The 12,544-nt window shown below is 42.2% G+C and overlaps 2 protein-coding genes across 2 annotated transcripts in view; one reads left to right on the top strand and one right to left on the bottom strand.

Annotated features, from left to right (window-relative positions):
* Nucleotides 1-351, bottom strand: part of Sfi1 (SFI1 centrin binding protein) — an 80,609-nt gene extending 80,258 nt beyond the window's left edge. Inside the window, exon 1 of the mRNA XM_033762326.1 lies at nt 206-351. The gene's annotated coding sequence lies outside the window, so the exon portion shown is untranslated. The remainder of the gene's footprint in view (nt 1-205) is intronic.
* Nucleotides 45-12,544, top strand: part of Eif4enif1 (eukaryotic translation initiation factor 4E nuclear import factor 1) — a 49,786-nt gene continuing 37,286 nt past the window's right edge. The window contains exons 1-2 of the mRNA XM_010603846.3: nt 45-61; nt 566-688. Coding sequence (XP_010602148.1) covers nt 593-688 — 96 coding nt within the window. The 5' untranslated portion in view covers nt 45-61; nt 566-592. The remainder of the gene's footprint in view (nt 62-565; nt 689-12,544) is intronic.

Here is a 12,544-nt window from a genome sequence, read left to right as displayed (position 1 = left end):
GTCTCAGCCGAGACCTGCGCTGGTCCTTTCCTCTCCACGAGCGCCCCTGGCGCGGCCACAGGTGTGGCCGGCTGGAAGAGGGGCGCTCGGGCTCCGGCCCAGCCCCTCACTCATAACCGGGGGCAGCTGACGCCGTCCTTTGGCGAGTGACAGGCACTTTACAACAGCCCGACTTCCCGGATCCCCGCCCCGACCAGCCTCCTACCTGCCCCGCTCCGGGAAAGTTCCCACTTCCGAGCCGTCCTCATGCTTGGCAGCGACTGTCCGTGTTTCTCTTTGTATTAAAGCTGGTTAAAGGCTGTGCTCTTGAGCACCTTCCACTTCTGACTTCCTCGCTCTGTTGCTGCTTAAGACTACTAGAAAAAAATAACCCGGCCCCCGTGATTCTACGTCCAAGTTGATTTTGGTTTATACCATCATCTAGGGCTATTTTCTTTTAAAAACTATTTTTTATTTTTTTAAAAACTATTTTAAAAGATAAAGTTTCCTTAAAAAAAAAAAAGCAGCTAAGACTTCTGAAAACTTACTATTTTGCGTGACAGTTTCGCACTGATTTATCTTCCAGGTGTAAAAAGTTTTAGACCAAGGAACCATGGATAGGAGAAGTGTGGGTGAAACAGAAAATGGAGATGCTTTCTTTGACTTCAAGAAGTTGCCGGCCTCCAAGTCCCCCCACCGCTATACAAAAGTAGGCTTTGTTACTAATGAAATAGTGTTTCTTTGTAGATGGGGAGTTTAGTAACATTGTGTAGGTATTTTGTTGGTGTTATCTAAAGTGGTAGTCTCGCTTGCTATGTGGATAGAATTATAGCTAAATTCAAGAAAAAGTGCCTTGAATTTTGAAATTGCTTTGAAATGTACTGGGAGAGTACGTTTTTCTGGGAGAGTAAATACCAAGTATGGATCGGAGTTTGCTTCAGGTAGCTTTTAGGCGAAGAGTATTGTCCAAGACCAGGTATGAATTTGTGAATCAGTATACATTGGCACCCAAGTTCGGGCATAGCTATGTAATTGACGTGTTACCGATTTAAATGCTGCAGGATGAGGATTACAGCTGTGGATGCCTCGCTAAATGGAGTGTCTTCTATATTGATGTTTCCTTGAGAGACAAATTTGCTATAGGAATGGTGAGAGGTGACTAGATTTTAATTGTTTTTTTAACTTCCTTTATTGAATATGGACCTACAGAAGTAAAGTTCCAGTCATATTTCTCTTACCCAAGAACTTGTGATTTTATACTGCTTGTTTGAATATCAGCTGGAGCTGGACAGGGTATCTCAGGAACCTGCAAGATCTTATATTTGTTAAAGGTATTAAATCAGCTTTTTTGGGGTTAATGTTTCTGAAGAGCTTCACAGCTATAAATTAATTTCTGAGTTCCTGAAATGTTCTGGGCTAGAATACATAAAATGTACTTAAAATGAGGAGCAATTAGGACTGTTGATGAGAACGGTCATGTTCTAGGTGGGTCTACATCTGTATTTTCCTAGCACGAGCCTGTTATGGTTTAGATAAAAAAATGTCCTCCAAACATCTCGTGTGTTTGGAATGTCATTGAAACAGCTGATGGTGCTGTTGGGAGGAGAGGCCACAGAAGGTGGGTCACAGTTACCTGGAAGGGTATGTTTTGTCCCCTGCTCCTCCATCCTCTTTCTGCTTCATTGCTGGGGTGAGCCAGCTTGCCGTGCCCTCTTGCCTTGCAGGTTCTGCCTTGAAGCCTGCTAACCGGAGAATGAGCACACTGGAAACATGAGCAAAATAAATTCCTCTTTTAAATTGTGTTGGGCATTTTGTCCCATCCATGGAGAAGTGACTAATAGAGGCCCCAATCGTGAATACTAATATGGCTTGCTTTCCAGCATAATTACTAAAGCCTTTTTGTGTGCTGGTGCTCTTGCCTACTTAGTAAAGTGTCAAATTTTGACGTTTTGGTGTCAGATATGTTTTCAGCATTCAAAAAAAAAAAAGCAAACCCAGGAGGGAGATGTGAAGGGAGTTTTCAGGTATAAAAGAGTTCTTGGTGTGGTGGTGCATGCCTGTAATCCCAGCACTAGGGAGGCTGAGGCAGGAGGATCGCTAGGAGTTTGAGATCAGCCTGGGCTACACAGTCTGTTCCAGAGCAGTCTGAACTATATAGTGAGACCCTGTCTCAAAAAAACAAAAACAAAAAAAAAAGAGCTCTTGGATAACTGTTGTCATAGTATACACAATTGTTTTGGTCTGACAGAATGTGAGTTGTTGGAAAGTTTTTCAGTTTACATTTAGATTTACTTTGCAAATACAGACGTTGATCAAACCCTAGAGTGCTTGAATAGTGATTCACAGATTAATTTCATTGCCTAAAATGTTGATAGGTGGATTGTGAATGGTGACAGGCTTATCATATGAAGGGAAACTGGTTTGGTTTTTTGTTTTGTTTTGCTTTGTTTGGTACTAGGGATTGAACTCCAGACCTAGTGATTGTGAGGCAGGTGGTAGCACCACTGAGCTAAATCTCCGGCCCAGGAAACTAGCTTGAATTGTTATAAGCTTATGTGATTTCAAATCTAGCACTTTTTGAATTAAAATTTTTACTGGTCGTTTACTTGTAGAGTCCTAGCAGAGGCTTCTGGGTCGTTTTCACTCTGACCATATTTCTTCATGTATATTTCCATCTTTATGCTTTCGTCATTTTTAGGGGGATACTGTTCTCTCTTAAGGTTCACAGTAAAGATTAAGAAGCTCAGCATGGACCAAGGATTTAGCTCAGTGGTACCGTGCCTGCCTCAAGCGTAAGGTCCTGAGTTCTATCCCCGGTACTGAAAAAAAAAAAGCTCAGCGTCGTCATTTTTAGACATTACAACTTCAGCATTGTCTCATAAATGAAAGTGCCTTAAAAAAACTGGTTAAGAGCTGGGCATGGTGGCGCATGCCTATAATCCCAGCACTCGGGAGGCTGAGGCAGGAGGATCACTATGAGTTTGAGACCAGCCTGGGCTACATAGTGAGTTCCAGAATCAGTCTCAACTACATAGTGAGACACTGTCTCAAAATAAACAAAAACAAAAACCCCAAAAAACTGGTTAAGAGGCTGGACATACCAGTGATCTCAGTACTCGGGACACTGAGGCAGGAGAATTACCATAAGTTTGGGCCAGCCAGGGCTACATAGTGAGTTCAAGGCCAGCCTGAACTGCACAGGAAGACCCTGACTCAAAATAAGAAAGAAAACAAAAACAAAAAAAAATGGTCAAGAGAAGCAGGATTGGTTTTTTTTAAGTTAATGACTGGAGAGACTTAACAGTCTTTTCAACCAAATTTAGTTGGAAATAGTTTTACTTTCTAATCCATTCAAGAGGATTTAGCTCTAGGTAATTCTAGGATAATGTTTAGGCAGTAATGTATTGCTTTCATGTATATATTTTCAACACTCCAGTAATTTTGGTTTTTTGAGGCAGGGTCTCACTGTGTAGTTTAGGCCAGTCTCAAACTTACTGTGTCTCCTAGGTGGGCCTCCAGCTCTCTGTTATCCTGCCTCAGCTTCTCAAGTTCTGGAATTGCAGGCCTTTGCCACCAAGCCCAGCAAATACTCTAGTAATTTTATGTGGAATTTGAGGAGAACTAAACACATCTACCATTTGAAGAGAGTTTAAAATGATCCTGTGTTTTGAGCAATGTAATGAATGTTCTATTAGTTCTGTAACTGAGATTGTACTTGAGGCTTCCTACTGCTTCCTCTGTATACTGAGGTCAAATTATTGGAGTAAATCAGTAATGTTTCGCCACTTCAGGTTCACAGGCAAGAAGGTCTAGAAGCTGTAGAGGGAAACTGTTCTCATTGTTTGTAGACAATCTGTGGAAATTTGTAAATGTGGTACATTCACTTGCAAGACCAGAAAAACACACAGGCCAGATGAGAGGGCTGCTTAACTTTTGACCTGTCCTACTTTAGTGTTTAGTTGTTCTTTGGTTTTTGTTTTGTTTTGTTTTTTTGTTACCGGGGTTGAACTCAGGTCCTTGCGCTTGCAAGGCAGGCCACCGAACCGCTGAGCTAAATCCCCGGCCCTAGTTTCTCTTTGGGATAACATTAAAAGTCTGTTGTTCAGAATTTAAAGTTTTGTTGATTTTGTTGTCCCTGCCTCCCGTGGAGGAATATAGATGTTTCTCTCCAGGTGCTTTCTAGGGTTAGCACACCAGAGTTTACCTTTGTGTTCGGACATCCTTTAGTCCAGTTTGCTTCTTACACATTAATGTGCGTACCTTAGGATCATATAGACCTTTTTTTCCTGCTGACATATACTGTAGAAATTCATTTCATTTATTTATTTATTCATTCATGTAGACCTTTTGGCCTTGGTGAAGGATGGCTTCTAAGTGGTAGGTAGGTCAGGCGGGTGGGGATGAATATGAACCCAGGCTGGTATTGGATCTCAAATGATCTTCCTGCCTCAGCCTCCTGAGTGCTTGGATTACAGTGTGCAGCGGCCACACCTGGCACAGGATTTAACGCTTAACTCTTTTTTTTTTTTTTTTTGGTGGTGCTACAGATTGAAATCAGGGCCTTGTTCTTTGGAGGCAGGCGCGACACCACTGAGCTAAATCTCCTGCTCTGGATTTAGTTTTTGAAGCAGTGCCCACTGACCATAGTTTGAGGAGCAAGCCTTCATTCTTCTTTGGAGAACTTGATAAATGGTGTTGGTGTCTGGCAACTCAGATATTTAGTTACTCCACAGGGTTCAGGTGGCGTCTATTGTGCTTCCAGAAATATCTCAGGAACTCCGGTTAGAGTTCACCCCTACCCCTGGGCCCCAGTGACAATTAACTCGGATGGTTAAAAAGAAGGTTTATCCTATGCACCTGTTATCCTGAAGATCCTGAACCATTAATTTATAAACTCAGTCAGGTCTGTTTTGCTAGGCCAGAAGCTATATTTTGCTAGACCAAAGCTCTATCTTGGTAGTATGCATTTTTGTTTGTTTTTTGTTATTTTGAGACAGGGTCTCGCCACGTAGTCCAGGCTGGCCTTGAACTCATGACAATCCTCCTGCCTCAGCTTCCCAAGTGCTGGGATTACAGGCTTGGGCCACCTTGCCCAGCATGGTGATACACATTTTTAAAGTGACTGGATTGTACTGAAGGACTGTTGGAGGCTATAGAGTAGGGTCTCACCTGAAAGTCATGGATGAGAAGTGGTTTAGATAGAGGTTCTCCAAATATGGCCTCTGAACTCACATTAGTATCATCTGGAAACATCAGAAATACAAATCACAAGTTCCTTCTCAGAGGTAATGAATCAGAAACTCTAGGGGTTAGTGCCCTATGTTCATTTAACAAGCCCTTCAGGGGATTCTGCCTCTAGCTTGACTTAGCAAACTGCTGATTTAGGGAACTGGAGGGAGTCGTGCTTATCACTGGAAAATTTGAGGGGACTTATTCAACTTTTTCTTACCTTCAGCAGTGGATTTTGTTTACTTGTTGTTCTAATGATGCCATCTTCTGCTTGAACAGCAAAATAGAAATGATTCAGCCTGTCTCATTCAGATCCATGCTTAAGTAAACAGATCTTAGATCACAAAGTATACGTGTCTGTTCACAATTTCATTAAGCATTCAACAAAATGTTGCTTCTGTTGAGAAACTCCACACTGGGTGAAAAGCGCAACTGCAGCCATCTTCTCCACACATAAACATTGCCATCTTCCCCAAAATTGCAAAACAAATTAAGTTTGTGAGCCAAGGCACCACTATACTCTTGTGTTGTTCCTCCTTTGCTTCTGTATTGTGTCACCATCTCATTCACTGACATCACCTGCCAGTTGGACAGGGAATAAAAGCAAAGGACACTTACAACCTTCTCTCTGATGCCGACTGGCATTGAGCATGTATGTTAAATCACTAGCTAAAGAGCAGGTGTTGGATTCTGAGTTTAATTTCATGAGGCTTTTTGTTACCATGACTAGTTATGAACTGATACCAATTTAGTCCTCAATCCTCAATGTATGCAAGATCTTTTTTTTCTCTCATTGAGTTCATTGGTATATTCTAGGTATACAGTACAGTTACATTCATCATTGGGATCTTGTGCCTTTACATGACAGGTCTTGCTTCTCATTTTTTCCCCTTGTCCCTGCCCCTCCGTCACCCCCCCATTTGCAAACTTTATTTCCATTTTTTCATTTTCTCATATATTTTATTTTCCAAGATCTTTTTTCTTCCCCCCCTTTTTTTTTCTTGCTGCTTTGACTCCATCAAATGCAAAATCTTTAAAGGAGACCACTCTAATTTGTAGCTGGTGGGCCAATTGATGATAGTACTGGTATATCCATATTTATGTCTATGCTTTTAAAACCATTAAGAAACTAGATAAGCTAAGTAGATTGATATGGTAATTAGTTATATAGCCTCCCTGGAGAGAATTGGTTAAATTGTATTCATGGAGAGAAAAGTTAAATTTAACTCCTAGGTAGAAATCAGGAATCATGTGGTCAGTCTGTCCTATACAAAAATCTGGTTTGCTAACTTTATATATGTATTCCATAAACTGAGTTTAACCGTAACTTCTTTTTCTTTTTTCTTTTGGTACTGGGGATTGAACTCAGGACCTTGAGCTTGCCGGCCAGTGCAGCACCACTGAACTAAATCCCTGGCCCTAAAATTCTTAAGCTAGTACAAAAATAAGGATGTGTATTTATTTTGGGAAGGCAGAAGTATGATAGGTAAAACCATCATGCAATCTTAATGTGTCAACTCTCCAGAAAACCTAGCAAATTGGAAGTTCTTAGGCTGGCTGCCAAGACTGTCGATACTGATTTTGGGGGGTTTTGTGTTTTGTTTTGGAATCAGGGTGTCACTCTGTAGTCCGGGGTAGCCTCAAACTCACAATTTCTCTTCCTTCTCTGAACGCTGGGTTCATGGTCACACATGCCCAGTCCTGCTGTGCTTCTCTTTTCTGACTGCTCTTTCCTGCCTGTTCCAATTGCAATTCATCTTGGACAGTTGGGATTCAGGGCCCTTGCCTCCATGAGTGCCCTGTTCTACTTGTTCATCATGGTGAGAATTTTTAGGTGGGTAAGAAGCCAGTCATTTCACAATTGGATCCTTTAAAATAAAAATCTGTGAGAGGAATCTGTAATTCAGGAAAGGAGCTGTAAGAAGAGATTGGGTTAGGGGCAGCCTGCCAGAAGAAGTGACAGTTTGGCTCAGGATTCCCACTGGTCTGACTGGACACGAGCGAGCCTGGCACTAAGTGTTAGAGCTGTAAGAAGGCGTGGTGCAGCTTCCATTGCCCTCTAAGGAGAAGCATTGGAGAGGAGAGGCTAAGGAGCCCTGGAGACCCCACTTCTGGATTCAGGTCCCTACTGTACCACTTACCTATGTGGCCCTGAACCACATACTTCTCAAAATCTTATTTTTTTCCTCTGTAAAATGGAGGTTGAATAAAGTGTCAGGGGTATTCCTCTCCATTTTCATATGGAACCACACAGCCCTAAAAATGATTTTCATAGTTTTAGTTTCTAGGATTTACCTGCTTATTTACAGGGTCTCACCAAGTTGCCCTGGCTGGGTTTAAATTTGCCCTCCTGCCTCAGCCTCCCAGAGTGCTAGAGTTAAAGCCATGTCCCGCCATGCCTAGGCATATCAACAAATTTAAAAGCCAAAGTTTATTTTTCTTGCAAGGCCAGATCAACAGAAAAAAACATGAAAAGAAAGCAAAGAAAACAAAAACAAAAACTATACTTTGTTGGTTTTCTATGTCCATTTTCTTAGTTTCGTATAAAGTTTTTCAATAGATGAAAGTTTTTGCATCAAATCAGCAGCTGTTAGATGCTTGAGTAAAGCCAGGTGCTAAGGTCTGTTTATCAATGCTACTTGATCCAATTTGAATTCTGACCTCTTACAAGAACTATTCTAAGCCAGGCATGATGGTACAATCTTGTAATCTCAGCACTTGGGAGGCTGAGGCAGGAGGATTGCTGAGTTCAAGGCCAGCCTGAACTACATAGGGAGACCCTGTCTCAAAATAACCTCCCAAAACTACCCTAAATGGGGCCCTTTTAGCCACTAATTGTGAATGGAGGATGATGGAATGTATTCCTTCCCCACCCTGTATTTAGTTCAGCACTGCCTCTGCCACTACTTACTGATGCTGTCGCCTCATTGTGATTCCCTCTCTCCCTTGTAGCACTTAGCCAAGCTAGGCAAAGTGCTGTACAACTGAGGTACATTCTTAATCCCTTTTTAAAAAAATATACTTTGAGACAAGGTTGCCCAGGTTGACCTCAAACTTAAAATCCTCCTGACTAGCCAGAATTGCGAGCATGTACCATTACAACTGGTTTGTGATTTTTTTTTTTTAAATTTATTTTTTGGTACTGAGGATCGAACTCAGGTCCCTGCACTTGTGAGGCAGTCATCAGCACCACTGAACTAAATCCCCAGCCCTTGTGATCTATTTTAAAGTTTTCTAAGCCCATGGTAATGTGCACCTGTAATCCCAGCACTCAGAAGGCTGAGGAATGATTGCTGGGAGTTCAAGGCCAGCCTGAGCTACTTATCAAGATGATCGTATCTGAAAAAAACAACAAAAAGCCTTCTGATCTTCTGAGAACAGTTATGTGACACTGTAGAATGAAATTTTGGACCCTTTGCCAACCATCCAAGACCGTAAAGGGGCAGGCCCAATAATGTATGTGGAAGGTAGATACCGGGAGAGGTCAGAGGGACCTCGACCTAAAAGCTGCTTTCAGAACAGTTACCTTCCTTAAGAAGAGTCTATATTACTTCTGGAGTTCTTTGACCATTAAGTGTAAATAAATTTTGGGGCTTTGGGGGTGGGGTGAGACAGGGTCTCACGATGCAGGTAAGACTGACCTGGAGCTCACTATGTAGCCCAGGCTGGTCTCGAACTCACAGTGCTCCTCCTGCCTCAGCCTCCTGATGGCAGGCCCCCAAACCCCTGGGCTAAATCTCCGGTCCCGTTTTTTTTTTTTTTTTTTTTTTTTTTTTTGAGTTGGGGTTTTGCTGGGTAGTTTGAGCTGGCCTTCAACTCATAGTCTACCTACCTCAGCCTCCCAAGAGCTGGGATTACAGGTGTGCACCACCACCTCAGGCTGTTTTTGTTTTTTTGAGGCAAGGTTCCCCTGCTTTGTAACCCAGGCTAGCCATGAACTCTTAGCAGTCCTGCCTCAGCCTCTGGAGTGCTCGGATTACAGGCGTGTGCCCAGCGCCCTCCCTCCTCCTCCCTCCCCACCTCTTTCTCCCCCCTTCTGTCTTTCTCTTTCTCTCTCTTCCTGTTTTGTGGTGCTGGGGCTTGAACCCAGGGCCTCCACACTGAGCTACATTCCTAACCCTGTCTCAAAAAATTGTTTGTTTTTCAGTTTTCCAAAACCCACCTACCTTGGGGCCTGGGATTTTTAGCTCAGTGGTTCCGCTCCTGCCTCGCAAGCGCAAGGACCCCAGTTCAATCCCTGGTACCTTAAAAATAAAACAAAACCATCTGCCTTAATTGTAAAGTACTGAGCTTTTTACTCTTATGGAATAAATTCAGCTCATAAGGGTTCTCTACTGTTCCCTTCCATAAATATGTGTGTGAAATTCTATGATGTCAGCATCGTCAGAATGTGTAGCTGATTTTACATGGAACTTCTGCAGAAAGAAATTGGATAAGATTTTTAGCCATTGTTTGTTTGGCCTTATGTTCACATTGATTTGCTCTCTCCTTTCATACTGATCACCAAAAGTGGCTGTCCATGTTAGCAATTCTCAATAAATTATTTTGAGAAGCTTGACAAATTTTCTTGAATGAAGACTGCTGCAACTCAGAAAATGTGTTCATCCTTCCCTGGGTGTGTGGCTCTTCTGTGATTAGCAGCTCATTCTTACCTGATCAGGTTTCAATAACCTGTGCAAAAAGTGAGGTCTCAGGTATTCTTTCATTGTCCAGATGATAACTTTAGTGAATTGGCCCTCAGTCAGTAAGTTCTTTAAAAAGGGGCAGTCAGTCTCACATTTTTTTCCTGAAATACTCATGATAGGGGATCACTTCCATTTTGAATAGTCACTTTCCAAATATTTTGCCTTTAGCTAAAGTTGAAGATTTTCTTTGAAAATATCCCAGAGAGATTCCTTTCCATAAGTGATGTTGAGGGCTGTTGATGAGAGGGCAAGTTCAAGAACACTTCTGAGAGACTGGAGGGGCGGTGGTGGCAAAGGCAGGAGTACTGTACCAAGGCTAGTCCCTGAGCCTGGCCCACAGAGGTGCTGTGTAGACAGTTAAGAAAAGAGCCAACTCTGCATCACTTAGCTTATGGTTTCTCTCCTTTCCATTTAGGAGAGGATTCTCATGGGCTGGGATACAACTTAGCTATTGCTGGAATGTTCAGGTGGACCTTAGGCCACATTTTGAGAAACATGCTCAATTTAAAGCAAGCAAGCCTGCCTGCTTTCTTTTCTCTTTTTTTCTTTTCTTCCTTTCCCTCTTTCCCCTCTTTTTCTCTTTCTCTCTCCTTTTGGTATGGGACAATGAACCCAGAACCTCATGAGTGCTAGGCGCTCTACCACTGAGTCACCGCCCCCATCCAAACGTTAGTTCTTAACCTCCATTGGAGTTGTTTTAAAGATAGGAATACTTACTACAGAAATTGTGCAAATGTAAAATCTTGTATGTATGGTCTTGGGGAGAGGGAGGGTCTTTATATATTCCTTGAGGCCATAGAACTGATTTAAAGAACCTCTCAACAGTAAACATGACGGGGGGGGGGTAGTGCATGCTTGTAATTTGAGCACTTGAGAGGCTGAGGCAGGAGAATCACTGTGAGTTCGAGACCAGCCTGGGCTACATAGTGAGTTCCAGGTCAGTCTCAACTACATAGTGAGACCCTGTCTCAAAATACATACATACATACATACATACATACATACATACATACATACATAGGTATTTATATTTACCTAGGTATTTATACTTAAAAAAACAGGAGTTTTTTCTTTTAGTCAGTTTTCAGCCTGTTAGTGCTGAAAATAGTTCTTTATCCTGTACAAGCTGGGTGTGGTGGCACACATGTGTAATCCCAGTTCTTGGGAGGTTGAGAAAGGATTGCAGTGAGTTCGAGGCCAAGCTGGGCTACATAATTCAGGGCCAGCCCGAATGACAGTGTGAGACCCTGTCTCCAAAAAAATAAAAAAAGCTCTTTATTCTATACAGACTGGTCAGCTGTGTTGCCATTGTACTTGGTCAGAGTTTGACACTGGCGCAAAAGGTGCACTTGGGGTGGTTAATGGCAATGTACAACTGACTTACTGCTGTCTGTCCCGCTCTTACAGACCTGTCAGTTGGCTGGTTGAGCAGTTATTCACACATAGTATATTTTAAACATCTAAGTCCACAGAACAAACTAAAGAATGAACATTTTTAAGCAATATGAGAGACTTTTGTACCTGAGAGTAGTTGGTGTTTGTGATTAGAGTAATAAACCTGTGAGAAAATATTAACTGAATTTTTTGGAAGCGAGGATGTTGGGAGCCTCACTGTGTTACCCAGGCTGGTCTTGAACCCCTAGGCGAGCCCGTTCACCTGCCTCAGTGTCCTAAGTAGGTGGGACTACAGATGTGTGCCACATCACTCAGCTGAAGAACTTTTTTTTTTTTTTGCTGTACCAGTTGTTGAGCCTGTGCCTTTTGCATTGAGCTATATCTTCAGCCCTGTTTTTTGCTAAGTTGCCCAGGTTGGACCTTAAACTGCTATCTCCTCTTGCCTTCACCTCCCAGAGTTCTGGGACTACAGATGTGTCCCACCGTGCCTAGCTTTATTTATTTTTTCAAAATAAACTTTTAAAGCCGGGCATGGTGGCGCATGCCTGTAATCCCAGCACTCGGGAGGTTGAGGCAGGAGGATCACTATGAGTTCGAGACCAGCCTGGACTACGTATTACATTTTTTTGTGGTCTCCCCCCAGTTAAAAAAAATATATGTATAATCGTTTTTTTTTTTTTTTTTTTTTTTTTTGAGGCAGTGTCTCACCAAGTCCTATTTCCCAGGCTGGTTCAAACTTGCAATCCTCCTGCCTCAGCCTTCCAGAATGCTGCCATGTGGCACCAGGCCTGGCTGTGTTTGTTACAATTAATGAGCCAGTGTGTTTGTTACAGTTAATGAGTGTTGGTACATTGTTATTAACTAAAGTTTATACTTCTTTCACATTTTCTTATTTTTAAACTAATAACCTGTTTAGCTATACTCTCTTTTTAGGCTTTCCATTTCCCCATTTCTTTTTTTGTAAAGCTGTTTGGTCCAAACTTTGGTCCTCCTAGATTTTTTGTGGATAAGTTAAATTATTAATCTTTCCCTGTTAGGTTTGAAATGAATAGATAAAAATCATCAGTTTTGGCAAACAATTGTAGTAGTAATAGAAAACACCACTACTCAGGCTCTGGATTATCACTTAGAATTAAAAGTTTCTCTGGAAATGTGGCTTAGTGATGCTGTGCCTGCCCGGCAAGTGTGAGGTCCTGAGTTCAACACCCAGTAACACACACACACACACACACACACACACACACACACACACACAC

Source organism: Fukomys damarensis, unplaced genomic scaffold (genome assembly GCF_012274545.1).
Source record: "Fukomys damarensis isolate Sample0158 unplaced genomic scaffold, DMR_v1.0_HiC HiC_scaffold_12, whole genome shotgun sequence".
Taxonomy (NCBI): domain Eukaryota; kingdom Metazoa; phylum Chordata; class Mammalia; order Rodentia; family Bathyergidae; genus Fukomys; species Fukomys damarensis.
Note: the sequence above shows the minus strand (reverse complement) of the source record. Positions and strands in the feature narration are given on the sequence as shown.